The following is a 21,406-nucleotide window of genomic DNA, read 5'->3' as shown; positions in this document are numbered from 1 at the left end:
GGCATTGGTTCTTTGGTCTGTTATTGCTCTGTTTACTATAGTACATAGAAACAGACTTCCCAGAAAGTGTCACAAAACACACACATTCACATCCACACATGGATGTAGGAAGTTATATTGAGGAACTTTATTTATTTAATTTTAATTATTTTTTTATTTTTTTGTCTTTTTGATACAGGGTCTCCCTGTAGCCCCAGCTGTCCTGGAACTCACTATTTAGACCAGGCTGGCCTTGAACTCACTGGGCTCCATCTGCCTCTGCCTCCCGAGTGCTGGGATTAAAGGTGTGTGCCACCACGCCCAGCCTTTGAGGGCTGGAGAGATGGCTCAGCGGTTAAGTTCATTGACTGCTCTTTCAGGGGACCCGGGTTCGATTTCCAGCACCCACATGGCAGCTATGAACCATCTTTAACTCCAGTTCTAGGGGAATCCGAAGCCCTCTTCTGACCTCCGTGGCATTTCACGACACGGGTGCACTTACATACATGCAGGCAATACGCTCATACACAGAAAATAAAAATAAATAAATAAAAATAAAATATTAAAAAAAAATCTTTGTGCCTCTCATTATCAGTCATGAGAATATTAAATCGATCCAATTTGTTGTTGGGTTTAATTGAAAGTGAATAGTTCAGGGCTTTTAAATTTATTCATAGGGGACCACTGATTGTAGAGCAGAGAAAAAATGTTCACTATACCAGGCAATATTATGAATATACAAAATGGGCTAGACTCAAGAGAGAGGAGAGAGGAGTCCTCCCAGAGACTATTAGAGACAGGAAGGGTCTGCACAGAGTGGTGGGAACTAAGATTTACAAATGCTTATTGAACGTTGGAGAGGGGGCACAGTGGTTAAGAACATTGGCTGCTTTTGCAGAGGACCTGGGCTCCGTTCCCAGAACCCACGTGACTGCTAACAACCATCGGTAACTCCCCGTCCAGGGGGAATCCAACACCCTCTTCCGACCTCCACAGGAGTTGCATGACACAGGGGCACCTACCTACATGCAGGCAATACACTCATACACATAAAATTAAAATAAATAAAATATAAAATACCAAAGGCTTATTGAAAATAAAGCTAGGACAATGTAAAAAAAAAAATGTGTACTTCCAAGAATAATAAACACACTACTAAACTGATCCGTGTGAATGCCAGAGAAGGGTGCATGCTGGTGTCCCTGATCTTGAGCACAGAATAAAAGGGCAACCCTTACACTGGGAGTTGTCATCAACGCTGTACTTTTACCTTCCCCCAACACAGTGTCTCCTCAGAGGAAAAGCCAGAGAAGGGCACAGTAATATTACTGTATTTCCTTCCAAGTCTCTAGGAATCTGTTCATCTAAGAAGTTAGGGAGGGAAGTCAGTAAACAATAGCCTTAGGATTCTGTAGCTCTTAAGTTGCTGCTGCTGGATCTTTCCCCTCTCTTCCTCAGTCAGCAGTAAACGAGGTAGTTTATGATTTCTATTCCTACTGCCTCAGCCTGCTGATTTTCCCTCCTGTCGCATGGGGGTCTTTGTAGTCTGTGTGCTTCTTAAACCAAGGCTGCTTCTTCCTCACACTGGTATCCTCAGTCCCTAACGCGTGAGTAATGGTGTAATTCATAAATGACAAGGAACTTTTCTTTAAAAAGCTGCATGAAGCTTTCAGATGATTACTGATGAAAATCTGAGATTAAATAGCAACTGTATAAATTGTGCCCTTTGGTCTACCTGTGTTGGAAAACTTACTTTGTTAAACCACTGAATGCAAAATAGGTATTTTCAAAGACAGGATAGTCTCAATCAGCCAACCCTTTAACTATACTTTCTGAAACTTAAACTCAAAGGAAATTTAAGAATTGGAGCATTTCTTGCATCTTAAAATCCAGGCAGGGGTTAAGTATTGATCTTGTTGGAAACAGATTATATTGAACAGATAGCCATACCCATTTATGCAATTAATTTTTGTTGAATGTGAATTTAAAAGAATGCTTTAAAATATTCTGTCACAAGATTGAGTAAAGCAAATAAACTTTAAGAAATGATTTTATAGTTAAATTAATATTTATGAATATTTAACCAAAGGTGGGCATAGTGGTCATCCCAGCGCTTGGGAATCTGAGGCAAGAGAATTATGATTTTGAGGCCAGCCTGAGTGCCAGTGTGAAACCATGTAAACTAGTTAGGAGAAAAGTTGTACAGTCTTTCCTTCTCAGCATTGATGGCTGTTGAGAGCAGGTCTGGGGGTTTCAATAGGACACACGAGACCTTACTGGAGCAGCAGCAGTAAGGGACCTGTAAGGGAAAGCCTTCTAAATGTTCCCCTCACTTTAAATAAAGGCGCTGTTGGTGTTGTTTTAGATACTTTATGAAATTTCTTTCTAGCCATCAATAATAACTCATGAATGAGTTGGGTTCCAAAAGGCTGTTTCTGGCTGTTTTGACTAGAAATGAGAAGGGTAAAAAAATCCTTGCAGTTTCTAGATGCATAACTGCTGAAAAGAGGATCACTCCATGTCCTAAAGCTCTGAAACAGGTATTCCCCCTTCTGGCTAGCAGGTGTTCATTTGGGGATACTGAAAATCTTTTGAAATGGTTAGTCTCCTGACCATCTTTCTAGGTGTTTCAGCTATTCCTTTGCTTTTGGAATACTGGACACATTTAGAGATTTGAACCTGGAGAGCTGGTTATCTGAGGAGGTTAACAAATACTACCACTACTTTGACCCCTTGTAACCTTTAACTTTGCAAGTGTTTTGTGTTTTCATTAAGTAACTTCAGGAACATTTATCATTGATGCTTGATTTTCTTGGTATGCACTGAATTCTCTGTCCATTTTGTCAGTGGCTTTTCTTTGCCTGCCACACAGAGGAGCAGCGTATTTTAAATGTTCTAGTGACTGACTGTGTCACTACCCCTCTCTCATTCATAATCATTGCTCTAACCAAATGATTCATCCTGCATTGATGTGTGCCTTTCACTTCTTTAAATTTGGCTAAATTATTCTTATTTTCACTTTCTTCATGGTTAATCATCTTCATATCACTTTCTACATTCTGTGAATGATCAGGCACTAGTTTGTATATAAACTGAAGCTTAGGTACCCAGGCAGCAGAATATTTTTAAAGCTGGCAACAGAGGGTAATTATCCTTTAAGAAAATGACTGGCCACCTCAGTGGAGAGCAGAATTGGTCAGCTTGGACTCAGAAGATGCTTTGTTTACATTTGCATTTGCTGGAGAGTTAAAAGCGCTCAAGTAATGCTTGGACATCTATAACTGCACTTGGACATCTATAACTGCACTTGGACAGCTATAACTGGACTGCTAGTTTTCAGTTACAGTTCTCTGCTATTCAGCAATATCAGTGAGAAGCTTATGATTTATGTTTGCTACATTGCATATCGTAAAAACAATAATGGCTCTTATCTCCTTTGCTATTCTCCAAATACTGATCTCTACCTGAATTTATGACGTATGTGACATTGATTATTTTCTCCAGGATATCTCTTGTTCGCTCACTCCCTCACCCCCTCTTTCCCCTCCTTCTCTCCCTCCCTCCTTATCTCTGTCTTTCCCTCCCCCAACCCTTCTTTATATTTTTAGCTCCTCCCTCTACAAACAGGGAAGTAAAGCTTGAATTACTCTCCTTGATGTTTATATTGTAACTTTCCAACAATCTCGTTACCTTTTTCTATTCCTTTATTTGGTTCTCATAAATTAGTTTGAAGTTCATTTTCAGATACTTGATTTGTAGTAATATGTCAATTCGTTTGAGTAATATGTCAAATGAAGTTCAATATATTATGTTACTAACTCTAGTCTCTATGAATTCCTAATGAGAAATATTTTACTCATGTAGTTGGAATACCTATGAAAACATTGAAAATCACATGATTATTATTTACTCACATTGTTTGGAGTAAATCCATTTTCTGTATTGCCTTCAGCATTATGAGTTTTACGTTTCAATTGCAGTTTCAGTAAGCTGACTAAAAAGCTCCAAAGACTTTCGGAGCATGGGCTATTGTTCAGAGGCAGTCTTTCTTCTAGAGCAATATTCATGCATTTGACCTTAGGTCTAAAAAAGAGATTTGTCATTTGCCCTTCTAAGCTATTCATTAGTATGTTTGAACTCTGCCCTGCTAGTTGCTCTAAACTGAGACATGTTGGATCACTTCAGGCTTAGAAACTAAGTAAACAGTTCTAAGGATGTTGATGATAGTTGAAGAGCTAATGCATGGCAGAATGCTGCTACCTCTAATGCAAACAGACAGGCCTACAAATCACGGCTAATACCGTTCTCATAGCTTTATTCCCATGACTTTTAGAGCTCCATTGTCATATTTGTCTTACACACTGAGCATACACATGATGAGAAAAGGATGGAGATATAGCTCAGAATCTTATTTCTAAGGGCATGGAAGAGTAGCTTAGTACTTATTGTGGGAGACTACAGTGTAAGTCCAACTTATAAAAGAGAACATGTCTGTCTACACATAGTTTGATATATACCAGTTCTTTTTCAGTTTTGTTCCTGCTTAGCAGAAAACAAGTGAGAGTGGAGTAGGAGGGCCTTCAACACTCAAGCCTGATGCCCTTAACTAATCTTCATCTTACACAGATAGTCAGTTCTCCCTTGTGTAACATGGGAAATGCTGCTGTAACTTCTCATTGTTGTTCAGAAGATTAAACATCATAGAACAATTGAAAGTTGTTTTCATCTAAAAAAACATTAAAATTAGGTCATGTCAAAACCCTTCTGTCTGTTGTTCATTCTTACTCATGCCTATGCAGCCCAAAATGTTTGCAGCCAGCCAAGTTTAATTTCTTGCGGTGCTAAAGCCAGTCTAGCAGCAGAGGTACAAAGTGGCAGAGTCTTTGCTGCATCAGTTGTGTTTAGCTGACCCAGCTCCTACCTGTCTTACACCACCACACCTCAGATGAGAGCAGTTCAGTGCCTTGGATGAAAGAGAGCCAGCATTCACCAGCATAGCTTAGCTTCCATCTTAGTGCCCTCTTTCTCTCTCTGTCTGTCTCTATCTCTCTCTGTCTGTTTCTCCCTTTCTCTCTCCTCTCTCTCTCTCCTCTCTAACTCTCTCTCTCTCACCATGTGACTTTGAGGAAATGATTACAGCTCTCTGAGCCTTAGTTTCTTTACATACAATATGAGGGCAGTGCCACCTTCTTCAGAGTATCTGATGGGATTTGTCTGGAAAAGCAACACTGGACCAAAATGAGTTCGCTAAGAGGCACAGTGCTTTGAAACAGTAAGGAATGAAATGTGGAGTTTGGGCTCCATCTTTCTCATGAGTTTCTAAGATGTTACCTTACTTTTCATGATTATTACATGCACATTTGTAGAAACAGATGTTGAGATGTTCTCAACAGATTGTGGTCTATAACAATCATCACCTTTCCCCTGTTTGTGATCAAGCTGGTGATATTCAGGGTAATCTCATTTTCTGAAGTCGTGTTCTCCTTTCTCATCCTCTCGCTTCACCTGTTTGGTCTTCAGCACAGATGGATACTGTTTCACGATGGTAGAAGAGGATGATTCTGGAATGCCTGTTGTTACCTCTGGATGTCTAGGACTAGAAGGGTCAGATTTTCAATGTCGGGTAAGGAAAATCATTGATTTTACATTAAGATGCATTGGCTAGATTTTCAGTAAAATTCAAGCAAGATAAAATAGTCACTTTTCAAGTCGGGTGTGGTGGTATATACCCTTAATCCCAGCACTCAGGAGGCAGAGGCAGGTGGATCTCTGATGGAGACCAGTCTGGTCTACATAGAAAGTTTCAGGCCAGCTGTGACTAGGGAGACTCTATCTCAAAAATACCAACATAATAATAATTTTTATTTTTCATGGCTATTTTATATTTAATAATTTGGAAAATAATAGAAAATTCTTACTGGGCCAATTCATTTTTAAACAAAATATTTTTGTCTTTGCTGTTAACTTTTTGCTTTGTGTCCCATTAGATCATCTTTTTTTAAAATCCAGTTTAGCTAACTGGTTAAACCAAGACCACATTCTTTATTGGCTGCATGTATTCTGATTTTTAAAAGTGAAGTAACAATTTCATTGAAATGAAAATGTTGCAACAATACACGATAATTTGAAATAAATTACTTGATGGAAAGTAATATCTTCAAGACTTAGAATAAAAGTATTAGATTTTTGAATGAGTCCTCTAGTGAGTATCTGTTAAATTATAGATGATGACATTGAAATTTAGAGGAACCCACTAATAACTGTTTGGGTTCAATTTTAGGACACTCCCATTCCTCATCAAAGAAGATCCATCGAATGCTGCACAGAAAGGAATGAGTGTAACAAAGACCTGCACCCCACCCTGCCTCCCCTGAAAAACAGAGGTAAGGCCAAGAAGGGGCAAAGGCTTAACGAATGTGACACTTGGATCAGTTTCTCTTTTGCAAATTCATCAGTAAAATGACTATTTTCACCTTTAACTTGTGGCATTGCCCACTACTGGAGTAAAGGGCTGAGGCAAGATGACATCATGTATCAGTTATTCAATGAGATGTGCAAGTCGTTCTGGGAATAGTGGTGGTATAGAGCCTCATTCTGTGATCCTTGTTGCTTTGGCCTCTCCATATCTCCTTCCAGAAAGTTCCAGTTCCTAGAGCTTACAGTTGCTGCTGAAAGGTGGAGAAAGGAAGTAGTATTTCGTACCTACTCCTAAAAGTTATACCGGACTGACATTTAACTACATAAATGCTTTAGATTGTATTCCTTTTAAAAATAAGGACATTGAAAAAATGAGGACATTACAAAGGAATAAATAAAATTTCATTTGTTCTATAGCATTTTATTTTATTCTCACAATTAACTGATTTTTAGTCACATCACAACATGGGGGAATTTATGTGAAAGCTTTCAAAGTTTATGTAATTGAATGTTACTAGTTTAAAAAGTCATATTGGGGCTGGAGAGAAGACTCAGTGGTTCAGAGCACTGGCTGCTCTTGCAGAGGACCTAGATTTGGTTCCTAGCACTCATGTGGCAGCTAATAACTATTTATAACTCCAGTTCCAGGGGATCTGATTGCCTCTTCTGGCCTCCACAGGCATTGTATGCATGGGTGTACTACCATACACATAAAATAATAATTCCTTCACTATTGGCACTATTTTTGAGAAAATATTTTAAACAAAACTTGGAATTTCATAAAATAGATTCCTGAGATAGCTAGTAGAGCTAGATTATGAAGTATGCTTAGTTACTTTTCTGAAGCAAGGGTTTATTCTAGCTTATAGTACCGGAAGGCCTGCGGTCCAGCACGACAGGAAAGGCGTGGCAATGGGACCGTGACACCTGCTGATATTATATATAATATAATGAGTGCCTGGGTAGCTCCGTCTTGCACAGCAGGATATCACGATTGTCTCAGAGAATGGACACTTGAACAATGTTTTAAGGATGAATAGGAACTTCCTAAGTCAATGAGACAAGGAAGTTAGGTGGAAATTAAGATGCTAAATCTTACCTTAATTAACCCACCTGAGCGTCACAACCCCATGAAGTATTTGGGATTGATATTCCCATTTAAAGATGACTGAATTACAGCCTAAAAGGCTAATTAACTTTATCAAATTTGTACAACCTGTGAACAACACAATTTGCTTTGTTTATTCCCTTGAAGCACCAGCAAAGCAGAAAAACCTACGATAACATTCTTTCTTCTTAAAGAGGATAAGCAAAAAGTAATTAGATCAAATGCAGCATTTTCACAGACAAAATATGATGTAGGAAGACCAATGACTTAACAGCTGGTGGGAAGGGTAGAAAGAGTTGTTGGTTTTGATGTGAACAGGATGGAAAGAGATCTTCCCCCAAACAATTCCTTCTTATAAGAACTTATTTTTCTTTACTGAATATTTAAAGAAGTGATAACTTGTGTTAAAATCAATTAAGTAGAAACACGTGCCTTCTTAAGTACAATACTCTGATGAGGATTTAAAATGTGGAATTTCTATAATTAAAAAATATGTTTATGTTTAGATATGGAAATTATTCATACATACTATGTATGGATGTCATCAAAAATTAATCAGAAATGATATTCTGTTTTGGAATATAGGAATTTCATTATAGTTAAGTAAATTATAATACATGGGTTCCAGAGTTGAAAATTTATTTTATTCCTTTTCTTATTCATTTTAAAAGCTGTAGTTTGAGAAGCTCATAGGTTTCTTTAAAAATTCCATTGCCCAGATATTGCTGATTACAATATAAACTCTATAGGTGACAGATACACACCGAAACAGCTGTGTTCGCCTCAGCAAACTGACTGTATGGAAATGTCTAATACGCAGAGGGGAGCCCTAGAATTTACCTCCTGTGATGTACCTTTATGCTCATAGCTTATAGATCAACACATAAGCCTGAGCTAAATTTCCTGCCAGAAAGTAGAACTAACATTTGTGCAAATGTTCATTCCCTGTTTTGAATTTTCAGAATAAATTTGTATATAGGACACATGAAAGGAATACAGAAGTAATTAATTTTCTCATTTACATTGTATACAATAATCTTGACACAATGCTTTTGTCTTTATCTCCTTTGTTATCAGACAATATAATTCTATTATGTAAGAGAATGAGTAGACTATTGCATTTTATTTATTTATTTATCTGTTTTAAAAAAATTTTTTTGGTCTTTTTGAGACAGAGTCTCCCTGTAGCCCCAGCTGCCCTGGAACTCACTATGTAGACCAGGCTGGCCTTGAACTCACAGAGATCCACCTGCTTCTGCCTCCTGAGTGCTGGGATTAAAGGTGTGTACCACCATGCCTGGCTTGTTTTTTTAAATTAAAAAAAAATATATTTTATTTATTATTTTTATTTTATGTGCATGAGTGTTATGCCTGCATAAATGAAAGTGCACCTGTGTCATGCAATGCCCGCAGAGGACAGAAGAAGCTGTTGGATCCCTTGGAACTAGAGTTACAGACAGTTGCTAGCTGCAATGTGGGTTCTGGGATTTGAACCTGGGTCCTCTGCAAGAACAACCAGTGTTCTTAACCACTGAGCCATCTCTCCAGCCCCCTTATTTATATATTTTTATTTTATGTGTATAAGTGTTTGCCTGCATGAATGCATGGAATGCATGTAGAGGCCAGAAGAGGGCATTGGATCCCCTGGAACTGGAGCTACTGATGGTTGTTAGCCACCATGTGTGTGCTGAGAACTGAACCTCGGTCCTCTATAAGAGTAGTCAGTGTTCTTAGCCAGAGAGCTATCTTTCCATCCCCACATTTTTGTTCTAGTTGTTGACTATAAATGGAAAGCCCAACATATGATCAGAGTTAATGTATATTTCTATTTGAGGGTTAAAATTCTCTGACAAAAATTTACTTTTCAATTTTTAAGCCTCTATTAATAGAAAGCTGTTCCTCATTTATCTGTAATTATAATAATTAAGACACATATGAAGATATCTTTGGGCATGTGGTTATTTCTAATATACTTTATTGATATATATTTTCTTTTATTTCATATTGCAATTATGAATAGACTTTTAGCCTTACAAAACAGTCCTTCTGTTATAAACAGTTGCTAGCCACCACTCTGCTGCTCCAAGCAGACCTGGTGTGATAGAATTCAGTTTTGTTATTGAACCACTGATGACCCTTACTTGCTTCTCAGAGTGATCACCACTTCCCTGGAGACCGTCTTGGTTGGCTCCAGGTCCCTGATCAGTGGAAGGGACAATACAGGCAGAATGTGCAATCCTGGGAGGGCCTTAAGTGCTTCTCTATCTTAACTGGCACCTGGAAGTTTCTTGCTTCCAAGGATGTTTATGTTATTAATAATCTGAGTGCAGATAATGACCATTTAAAACAAGATCAGCATGACCAACAGTATCACTTATTCATTAGCCAGGTCAAGGGAATAGCAGATTTGACTGCAAGGGCTAGGGTAATTGGGGCAACGAAAATGAAAATAGAAAATAAGGTTATCCTTAAATAAAGTGCTTGTTGATGAAGAAATCCCCCCCCCCAGATCCTTGTGATCTTGTTCCTGTCTTAAGTCAGAAATAAACGAGTAAAAATATACTGGTTTTGCAGTTCACAGTGTATTCCATGCTCTGCATTTACATTAAAAGAGAAACTGAGAATTTCAGCAAATTTATAAATGTTCTGGGTTCATATACTAGAGAATTGTTTGATTGTGTGTTTAGATCTGGTTTTAGTAGAGAAGCATTCTTTGGATTCCCCAAAAGCAGTACAGTTGACTTTAAAATTGGAAATGGTCTACAGCCATACCACCCTGAATGCCCAGGATCTTGTCTGATCTCAGAAGCTAAGCAGAGTCAGGCCTGGTTAGTACTTGGATGGGAGACTGCCTGGGAATACCAGGTGCCGTAAGCATCTCCCTCCCCCTCTTTCCCTTTGGGCTGGAGAGATGGCTCAGCTGTTAAGAGCAGAGGACCCCGAATCAATTCCCAGCACCGACATGGCAGCTTAACTACAGTTCTAGGGGAATCCAAAGCCCTCTTCTAACCTCTGCAGCATTGTACAACACGGGTGCACTCACCTACATGCAGGCAATACACTCATACACATAAAATTAAAAAAAAATAAGATATTTTTGACAATTGGAAATTGAGCATAAGATGTTTCCAGTGGCAGGCTTCATATGTGTATGTAGGACAGGGAAGAAAACACTTAATTCATTGCCTAACCTGCTTAATTTTAATTGTTTTTAAGATTCATATGCTACACATTTCAATCAATGTATGTGATAATTATTTGTGATTCCTGTTTATGATGCTTTTTTGGATGATACTTCAGTAGTTCAAGTTCTTATACTCCATTTTCCTGGACCATTTGCCACAATTTTGAAATGAATGATAAAGAACTGCCTGTTTTGATGATTTCATTCGGTCTTTTGAGATGTATTCTGCTGTCATTCATCTTTTACAGGGAGTATCAATCATAAGTAATTGTTAAATATGCCTATTTTAGACAGTAATCGTAACATTGAGTGTTATGTGGGTTGTTAAGAAATAAATGCAAAGCTCTGTAGGTTGTAGTTAGCAGTAAAGAATCCAAATATTTTTATGAAATATCACAAAGTAAGTTAATTTTCAACAAATATGGCAGTTGTGCTATTATTTGTAAGACAATGTTCTTAGAAAATACACTCAGAATTATTTATAAATGGATACAGCATTGTTTTACAACTTCAAATGATCTAAAAATGCTACATGCATACAAAATGAGTAAATAAGAGATATGTGAATGCAAACATCTATATATGTCTCTGCATTGGAAATTATATATGGAGAGTTCTGAGCCCAAGACTCATAATACACATGGTAAAAGTTTAATAATGAGCAATCTGGATGAAAGGCACATTGGGGTTCTTTATTCAAGTTTTTCTTTAAGGCTAAGTTTATTAAAAAGTAAAACATTTATATTAATATGAATTAGAAGTTTTTGCAATCTTTTTAAAGGATATTTGATATGTATGATTTGAAATATCTATGCTATGAACTAATAATTTTACATATAAGAATCTCAGTGAAAGAAGTAGATACTACCATAAGATAAATCTGTGTTAATTAATAATTTTATGTATTGTAGTAAATAAGCATTGTAACATAATCTTTAAAATCTCTTAAATATTTGGCAATAGAGGATTGACTTTTGTGCTGGACAGCTTTAGTGTCAACTTAACACACCTGGGTTGAGGGAACCTCAGTTGGGGAATTGCCTCTATTGGACGGCCCTGTGGCCATGTCTGAGGGGCATCTTCTTGATGAGTGATGTGGGAGGGCCCAGCCCACTGTGGGTGGTGCCACCCCTGGGCAGGTGGGCCTGTGTTGCATAAGAAAGCAGGCTGAGCAGGGGCTAGGGGAGCAAGCCTGTAAGCAGCATTCCTCCATGGCCTGTGCTCCAGCTCCTGCCTCCAGGTTCCTGCCCTGAGTTCCTACCTTGGGCTCCCTGATGAACTGCATGTGACCTGGGAGATGTAAGCAAAATAAACCCTTTCCTCCCCAAGTTGGTAGTGGTCAGAGTATTTTGTCAGAGCAATGAAGAAACAAACTAGGACAACTTTCTAATTAGTGTTTCTATGTAGTTTTTGAAAATCACATTGCAGAGAAACTATCTGTTGTTTTAGAAAATGTTCACAATATTAGAAATAGATTACTGTCTGTAATCTCAGCCCTTGCTCAGCTGAAGCAGGATGATCTCAAGTTTGAACCAGCCTGGTTCATAGAGTAAGACTCTTTCTTAATAAAATAAAAAGAAGAAAAAAGAAAATAATCATACAATAATATGTTGTAATACCTTTTTTAAAATACTTTGTGGATATGCCGTTGTCTTCGTTGAAGTGTTACTGTGATGGTGTATGCTCAGCTTTTGTCAGTAATTTTTCCTGAGTGATAAGCACGTGGTGATTCTGTTCATTTACTTTAGTAAGTGGGTGGTTTTTTAGTTGTTCATGGAGCATGACATGAAAAAAGGCACATTTGGATATGATAAGTTCCCCTTCCAAAATCTGAGCATTGCTATGTATATATATATGTATATATATATATATATACACAGTGGGTAGTTTTTTACACTTAGTCGGAAAGTTTTTTTTTTTACCAGCCAGAGTTGCAATTTATAATGTTACCTTTTAAGATAAATAACAGCAATCACTCCTCTCAAGTGTTGGCAGCACCTTTAAGAATGATGCTAATTCTGTTACTATGTGCGTGTGCATGGTTTGAAGTGGTTTTTCTTTGCACGTGTTCTAGAGACCACCTGCATAAAAATCATCTAGAATAACTGTTTTAAAAAAGAAGACATTTTGAATGAATATTTCTGGGCTTAAAAATCACAAAATATAGATGTGTATCAAAGGTCTCCTAAGTCGTTATAATTCGTATGAAGTTTGAGAAAGCTTTCTTTAAGCAAATCTGATTTGTCAAGAACTTGAGTTATTATAAACTGAACATTTAAATATTTGTTGTTTACAAGCATGACATATGGTTTGGATTGAGCATGTCAATTTTTGAATATATGACTCCGTTGTGGAAAAATTAAGGTATATGTTGTGAAGAGCATCTTTGACGTGCTATATGTCAATATATTCTGTCTTTGGCAAGATTTGAGGAATCTTTTTCCTTTCTATCTATCAGAAAGTGAAGTTAGGTGCAATGAATACAGATTATTTTCTTAATCCAACAAGTATCCTAGATACTGCTTAAGAAGAGTGAGACTCTAGGATACAGATTAGCTTCCACTTGGGCTTTTGGTGCCCAGGTCCATTTACAACTGTCATATTCCTCCTGTGGGTCTATCCTTGGTCAGGGAGGAAACTTGTGCTGTGGATGTGTCTAGCTCAGTATGATTCATCCTAGCCAGGCATGCGGTTTTAAGTATATGCACTTTTTTCTTGCAGCATGTTAAAAATTTTTTCATATTTTTCATAATGTTACTCTCATTGGGGGGGAAACATTAATTCTTAATTTTAAAATGACAGTATGCAATATGTTGTGGCTCTCTCTTTCAGATTTTGTTGATGGGGCTATACACCACAAGGCCTTACTTATATCTGTGACTGTCTGTAGTTTACTCTTGGTCCTTATCATTGTGTTCTGTTACTTCAGGTAAGCTTCTCATTTGTATATGGAATTCTTCATTCATAGTAACATCCCTACACTGATACTTAATGCTGTTACCCGGTGATTTCTTTTTAAGCACAACTTTGTTTGCCCGACTTTATATTTAACTGAAAATATCTGCTACTGTTGACAAATATTTGTCCTAATAAAGTTATAAATAGATGCCTATTTCATTTCTGTTTCAAACATCAAAACTACGCAGATAAATGTTCCATTGCTAAAGAAACATGGGTGATTGGAGAATTTAGCCTAGTTACTACTTAGGCTTTATTCTAAGTAAAGACGTAACCATAACTCTGAGTGGTTTGAGGAATTCCTTATTTCCTGAACCAAAAATTCCTATAGTATTAGAACATTTTATAGATTAAACATTAAAATAAACCAAGTTCAGTGATATTAAAGTTTTTAGTTGTCTAAGAACTCATTTTCTAGTTTGAGACCTATAAAAGATTTTATATTCATCTGAGCATTTTAATATTCAACTATAACATTCTATAACTGGGTTGATTCATTGATTAAAATAAATTTATTTTTAAATTGAGATATTATAATAGGATTTTTTACTCTAATTTTATTTCATGGTGCTGTCTTGGACATTCTTATGTGAAAGAGTTTACTGTCCTATTTTTATAAAATGAAAAAAAATGCATCTCTAATTAATTAGGGAACTTAAAGGAAAAGCTTTTAGGAAATGAAAATTGTAGCTATTTAGAAATACTTACAGATTATAGTCTTCTTGGGTAGAGTAATTGAAAGACATAGAGAAGAGAAATTGTACATAATTGAATGAAAAGCATTCTGAGGGTAACAAGTGACAAACAACATTTCAGCTTGTGTTTACATGCTATATTCCAGCCTGCGGTGGTGGTTAATGTTTATCTGGAATGTGTTACTCCCTTCATTGCATTTCATTCTCTAAAATTGTCTCCCTCATCCATGCTTAGGTATAAGAGACAAGAAGCCAGACCTCGGTACAGCATTGGGCTGGAGCAGGATGAAACTTACATTCCTCCTGGAGAGTCGCTGAGAGACTTAATAGAGCAGTCTCAGAGCTCAGGAAGCGGATCAGGCCTCCCTCTGCTGGTAGGAGAAGTTGATGTCATGAATTCAAGGGAAATGTGTTCTGAAAGGGAACATCAGTAAATAAGGGGTTTCCCTTTACTGAAACAGATAGGGCAATAGGTAAGGAGAAAACTCTGCGCAGGGCTAGACAGCAGATCTTAGCTGCAGGGCTTCCTGATAACATTTGACATACTGAAGGTAAGGTGACTTTTTAAATGACCTTTAGTCATTCTGTTAAAGATCGGATTAGAAAACATTAGAGGTGGTACCATCCTCCCTCTGTTTTGCATGAGGATAGCATTACTGAACTTTGGCCTGGCTTTTGAAGGCAAAAGCAATACAACCAACTTCTGTGAAGGAAGAAGGCTGAGTTTCACCGCAGGGTTAGGTTTCAGGGCGAGGCTGATCTTCTCCATCCAGGAGAGGTTAAATTTCATAGTCAGCATTGCTTACCCCGACAAAAATACATGTCAAATCCAAGACACTCACTTGACTGAGAAGAGTATGCTTGATTCCTTTATGGACCACGAAGGAAGGTTGTTAGTATTCAGGATGGAAATAATTTTAATGGAACGTATTTTCTTTAATGAACTATTTTCATTACATTGAAATTTTTATTTGTGAGAGAGAGAAAGAAAAAAGAAGGAAGGAAGAAAATAAAGAAGGAATATGTGTATGTGTATGGATACATGCATGCCATGATGGGTGCTTGATGGTCAGAGGACAGTTTGAGAGGGTTGATTTTCTATTTCCACCATATGGATGCCAGAGATTGAATTTAGGTCCTCAGGCTTGGGTGCAGACCAAGATGGAACGATGGCTCATCGAGCCACCTTTCCTGCCCCTTGATAAACTCTTAATATTGATGTTCCTCGACTTCATGGTCTAGTTCTGTCTTGGATATCTTCTTGCTTGTTTCATAGGATAACCTTTTATTTACTTTTGTAGGTAGTAACTTAGAGACCAGGCAGAAAACAACCATGCACATACACCCATTCTAGACACTAGGATCAAAATAATAGGGCTGAAGACCTAAAAAATTAAGTTCTAAGGATAAAATTGTTTGATTTTATTTTTACAAACTTATTAATGTGTATCAATTTTGATTACTGCATTTTAAAATCTGTAGCACTGTGTTTTATTTTTAAAGAAAATACAAATTGTAAAATTCGTTTGATACTGAATTACATGTTCTATTCTTAACATTGTAACTGACTTACTAGAGTTTTCAATGTCTAACTCATCTTATTATTTTGGAGGTGCTTTTCTGTATCTGACTCCTGCTAGGATTTTAGCCTGGATATATTTTAATACCTCACACTCCCTATGGATCTTTTTTCTCTGCTTCATATGAATAGTGTTCGAATTCAGCCTGACTACTCCCCTTTCTTTCTACATCTTCTGACGTCTTCCTCTATCTCTTTCTTTAAAGATTTAAAATTTTCATTGTAGAGATCTTTGATGTCTCTGGTCAGGTTTATTCCAAGATAATTTATTATTTTTTTTGCAGCTATGGTGAATGGGAGGGTTTCCCTGTACTATTTCTCCAATTGCTTGTTATTGGTATAAAGAAAGGCTACTGATTTTTGTAGATTAATTTTGTAATCTTCCACTTTATGGAAAGTGTTGATCAGTTCTAGCAGTTTTATTTATGCTCAAGACTGATGTCATGTTTCACCTCTGACAGATTTCCAGCTATCTCAGACTGGAGCCTTTTACCTTTACTACTAATGTGGTAGTTTAAAATGATGTGCCTTATTTGGGGTGGATACTGTATTGTATTCACTTTATATCCCCAGTACAAATCAGATTCTCAGATTCATTAAACAGTATGTTCAATCATTTGTTAAAAAAAAAAACAAACAATTTCAGTTCTAGTTTTTATTGTCTTTAGGAATACTGTCTGATCTGTTCCATCCATATCTGGCTACTTAACCCACTTTTTATTGCTGTAACAAAATAATAAAAATAACTTCAAGGACAAAAGATTATTTTGGTTCATGGTTTCAGGAGTTTTAGTCAATGATCAATTGATTCCATTACTTTGGGTCTGAGGCAGGACATAATACTATGGCAATGGAAATATGGAAGAGTCTGCACACCTCAGAGCATCCAGGAAGCAGAGAAAAAGAAGGGCCTGGGAACAAGACATACCCTTCCAAAGAACACCGCTCGTGACTGATGCTTTACAAATAGTCCCAACCTTTCCCAAGTTTCATCATTCTATGAATCTATCAATGGACTCATCTAACAATGAGTCAAAACTCTGATGATCCAGTTGTTTCTCAAGAGCCCATCATCTGGCAACAAAGCCTTTAGTACATGAGCCTTCAGATTCAAACCATAACTGCTTCCATTGTAAAGTTGTTAATGTTATAAATTCTCTATATAGACTCGGTTGCCCAATTGAGATTTATCCTTCATAAATGCATTCCCATTTATACTTACAGTTGCCTGGAGAGGTTATAAAGCCAAAAGTTCCTTAATGATGGGGACCCAAGTGTGCATCTCTAGACAGTTTTGTTACTGTGCAAACATTATAGTGTTCTTATATAAACTAAAATTGCTTTGATACTATCAGCCTACTTAATCTTACAGGACTACCACTGTGATGCATACCATAGTTTACCAAAACAACAATAGGAACTAGGTGACTGAACTAGAAACGAATCCTTGTGTTAAATTTAGTGATTATAGATCCAGAAAAGTGAATCAGTTGGTATATGGAGAAACTAGATTCTAATCCAGAAAGAATTAAGATATGTTTTTCTTTGTATGTAGCATGTATGTTTTGTGTTGTATATGTATAAATTTTGTATATAACACATAGAATGTTTATATATTATTTATATGCCTACTATATCATTAATAAATAGTAAAATATCATGTAAACCATATTTATCTGACCTCGTACAGAAATGAAAAGCAATTCCTTAATTCAACATTAAACCTCTTTGTGTTTTTGAGACAGGGCCTCCCTGTAGCCCCAGCTTGTCTAGAACTCACTATGTAGACCAAGCTGCCCTTGAACTCACAGAGATATACCTGTCTCTGCCTGCTGAGTGCTGGGATTAAAGGCATGCACCACCATACCTGACCTAACATTAAGTCTCTTAAATTCTCATTTATTTAGTTAGTCAGTAATTTTGTGTGTGGTGCCATAGTGCTCATGTGCTATGGTTGTATGTGGAAGCCAGACAACAGCTCTCAGGAGTGGATTCTCCCCTGACTCTTATTAGACCTAGGGATTGAATTCAGGTCTTCAGGCCTGAGCACAAATGCCTCTACTCACTGGGCCATCTCACCTGCCCAATATTTTAGCAAACAGTGTTGTAAAAATACATGTATTGATTCAACATTATTAAGCAAAGTATTTTAAACCAAATATTTATGTGTAAAGTTGTATGTGTGTATACCTAATTCAGTGATAGAGTACAGAGCATATGTTGTAGTGACCTACTCTTTATATATGTTCACAAACTAACACATCACAGAGCAGTGTATCTAATTATTAAGTGAGACGACAATCTTGGAATAGTGGCCAACCTTGTGTTCTTTATATTTACTTGTATCTAGTGAATATGAGAAAATTGTCCCTTCAGAATTATGGTTGCAGTAACTATATATCATAGATATATGTTGGTCATCTTGTAACAGATAACTGGGGTAACCAGCTTATTCAGAGGAAATGTGTGCTTAGGCTGACTGTTTCGGGGTTTTCCTCTGTAATTGCTTGCCTTGTCACTCTGGGATTGTGGCTGCACATTGAATTGAAAGTGTATGTCAGATCAGCACTGCTCATCTCAAGGTCAGGAAGAGAGACAGGGAACAGGAAAGAATCCCATACTCTCCTTTATGGTCGCATCCCGCAGACCTAAAGATCTACCAGTAGACTTTGCTGCCTCTTAAAGTTTCTGTCAGCTCCCAACAGTGCCAAGCTGGAGACCAAAACTTTAGCACACAGACTTTTGGGGATGAGTAAGATTAAAATAATAAACAATGACTGTAAATTTTATTTATATCATCAATCTTCAGAACATTTAGGTGCAGAAAGAACAGAAACATTTGTGAATCAAATAAAAACTGAAGTCAAAATTTTTCAACGGATTTTTGTAATTTTCATACAGTATAGTCTGCAGTTTTTAAAATTTAAAATTATATTTTCAGATCTTTCAATGTTATAATCTCAAAATGAAAGTAAAACTTTAATTCCTAAGTCTGCTCTAGTGACATGTTATCACACAGATTCTTTGCTTCTTTCCTACTTAGCATCCCCAGTGCCGTCAGTGTGTTCATTAGAGAAGATATGTTATCACTAGAGAAGAAGCAGATGCAGAGCTGTTTGTGTTAGGCAATGTTCCATAGATTTACTGAGTAACACTTTGCAGCATCTGCAAATTGAATACTGTGTTTCTTTAATAAACATGGGAAGTTTCCTTCCAAGTGAATAGTCTTAACTGCTTTGTGTCTGGCTCCAGCTGGTTAGCATTCTCAATGCTTCTGTCATCTTGTCGGGGACGGAGGTATACTGAAGTCACTTCATCAACACACCTAGCTCCCACAGAGGAGGAGAGCCGCCTTGTGTGCATACTTGTTTATTTCCTTCTGACTTTATGGCTTCCTAGATTATCAGCAATTCTTTTATTGTTTAACCTTTCCTTAAGGAAAAAGACTCTTTTTTTTTTTTGCAGAAGGCTTTCATTTTGTTATTAGTGTTTTTAGTGGTTCTAAGAGTGAATGTCAGTATGTCTTGAATTGATAACATCATCCATTATGGGAAAACAGAATCATCCTAGTTTAGTGATCTTCAGAATAATGCCCCCTTCCTAATGTCTACATCCTAATCTTTAGACTCTGTTATGTTACCAGGCAGGAGGGAATTAAGACTGTTAGCTCACTAACTGCGAGATGAGATTATACTGGATGATATGGATTGGTCCCCTGTAATTGCATGTCCCTAAAAGTACAAAAACAGAAAATAAAGCTTTAAGATTTTACTTGATATATCTATAAAGAGGACTGTATTTATTCTGGAATGATTTTGTTATGCTAGTTTATTTGCAGCAGATTATCACATCTAGACCAGGCTGACCTCTACTCACAGTCTACCTATTTGGCCCCTGGAGTGCTAGGATCATGGGGTGTGCCCTGAGTCCTAGCAATACCATTTTTTAATGTATATATTCTAGATTATACAAAGTTCCTCCAATATTTAGTCCTTTCAATCATGGCATCATTGATAAAGTACAGATGGGATACATACAATATAAATAGAATCATTTAACTTCCATACCACTTAACTTGTTTCTGCATAACCTTCTCTCCAGCTTGCTGACTTCTTTTCATGAGCTCTCCTCTAGTTCTGTGCCTTGTTCTGTTTGTGAACTACTGCGTTTCACTGGGGTTTGCATGAGCTTGGTGGAGGGTCATTTGCAGGGACACAGCACTGAAAAGAACTTCTCTCCAGCTTGCTGACTTCTTTTCATGAGCTCTCCTGTTTAAACTGCTGTTTTGTATCCATTTTGCCTTTTCATTTTGACAGGTATCGCTTCCACTTCAAAGATGTAATTCTCTATGATATCTTCCTTCTTGCTTATTCTTTTCATTTCTGTTTCTTAAACATTTCCTGCAGTGATTTTTTTATTCTATAACAAAAAATTCTAATCCATAATTTGAATGGGTGGGTTGTGAATATTTGCTTTCATTTATAGTAGCCATTTCTTTTTAATTTAAGGCATTTATTATATATGATGTTTCTTTTCTCTTTTGCCTTCATTGTCTTTATCTTCCTCTGTGCTTCTCCACCTTAGACATTTCCTTGTGTGCCCAACGACTATGTCTTGCTTTAATTCATCCATGATTTGTTATGTGGTGGTAAGAGTTTGTTCAGAGTATTTAATAAGTCATTCTAGCACTGGAAGTGAAAGACAGTCTGTTCTGCCAGTTACTGTGAACCCATTCAGCATTTTTCTCTATGAAAATTGCAAGAGCTAAAATGAAATATTTATTGATTTGGAACAATATTCTGATTATGCAGAATGTATAATCCATCTACAATACATTTAAGGGATTAAAATAAATTAATAAATATGAATAGCTCATGTGTATAAAAAAATGCTGACTAAATGTATTTTACATGCATTCATTGTTTCTAATCTGAAGAAAAATGTTCAACAAATCTATAGTATCACAGATACACTAACCGAGTGTTTTGGGTTTACCAGGTCCAGAGGACGATAGCTAAGCAAATTCAGATGGTAAAGCAGATTGGAAAAGGTCGCTATGGGGAAGTTTGGATGGGAAGGTGGCGTGGCGAGAAGGTAGCTGTGAAAGTGTTCTTCACCACGGAGGAAGCCAGCTGGTTCAGAGAGACTGAGATCTATCAGACAGTCTTGATGAGGCATGAAAACATTCTTGGTGAGTCATAGTCTGCACAGTGATGCTTGGGGTTTCCTAGCATTCCTCTCCCCTCTGTTCACATCTGCATATGAACTCATCTGTCTAGACCTTTTAGGAAACCTACTTTCTTCTTGGCATGGGCCCCAGAGCCCATAAGCTTCTGACGGAAGACCTCACAGGAGGAATGACTAAGGTGCTACTGTGGACGCATGGTAGGATGGAAATGCAATACTCTCAAATGATTTTTTTTCTTCAGAAGCAGGAAGTGTATATGAAATTGGAGAATTTCTTAGGGTTCCTTAGGGATTTGGAG

General features: G+C 37.1%; 1 protein-coding gene and 1 pseudogene across 16 annotated transcripts in view; both read left to right on the top strand.

The window, feature by feature from the left end:
- Positions 1-21,406, top strand: part of Bmpr1b (bone morphogenetic protein receptor type 1B) — a 296,248-nt gene that overhangs the window by 250,157 nt on the left and 24,685 nt on the right. For 10 of the 16 annotated variants that reach the window (XM_029560245.1, XM_029560242.1, XM_029560244.1 and 7 more), the window contains 5 exons: positions 5,500-5,602; positions 6,260-6,362; positions 13,521-13,617; positions 14,577-14,715; positions 20,919-21,111. In XM_029560245.1, the coding sequence (XP_029416105.1) occupies positions 5,500-5,602; positions 6,260-6,362; positions 13,521-13,617; positions 14,577-14,715; positions 20,919-21,111 (635 nt within the window). The remainder of the gene's footprint in view (positions 1-5,499; positions 5,603-6,259; positions 6,363-13,520; positions 13,618-14,576; positions 14,716-20,918; positions 21,112-21,406) is intronic. The other 6 variants (XM_029560248.1, XM_029560250.1, XM_029560247.1 and 3 more) reach the window with 1 other exon arrangement.
- On the top strand, positions 10,263-10,381 carry LOC115069002 (annotated as a pseudogene).

This window comes from Nannospalax galili, unplaced genomic scaffold, assembly GCF_000622305.1.
Source record: "Nannospalax galili isolate Female #2095 unplaced genomic scaffold, S.galili_v1.0 scaffold189, whole genome shotgun sequence".
Classification (NCBI taxonomy): domain Eukaryota; kingdom Metazoa; phylum Chordata; class Mammalia; order Rodentia; family Spalacidae; genus Nannospalax; species Nannospalax galili.
Note: the sequence above shows the minus strand (reverse complement) of the source record. Positions and strands in the feature narration are given on the sequence as shown.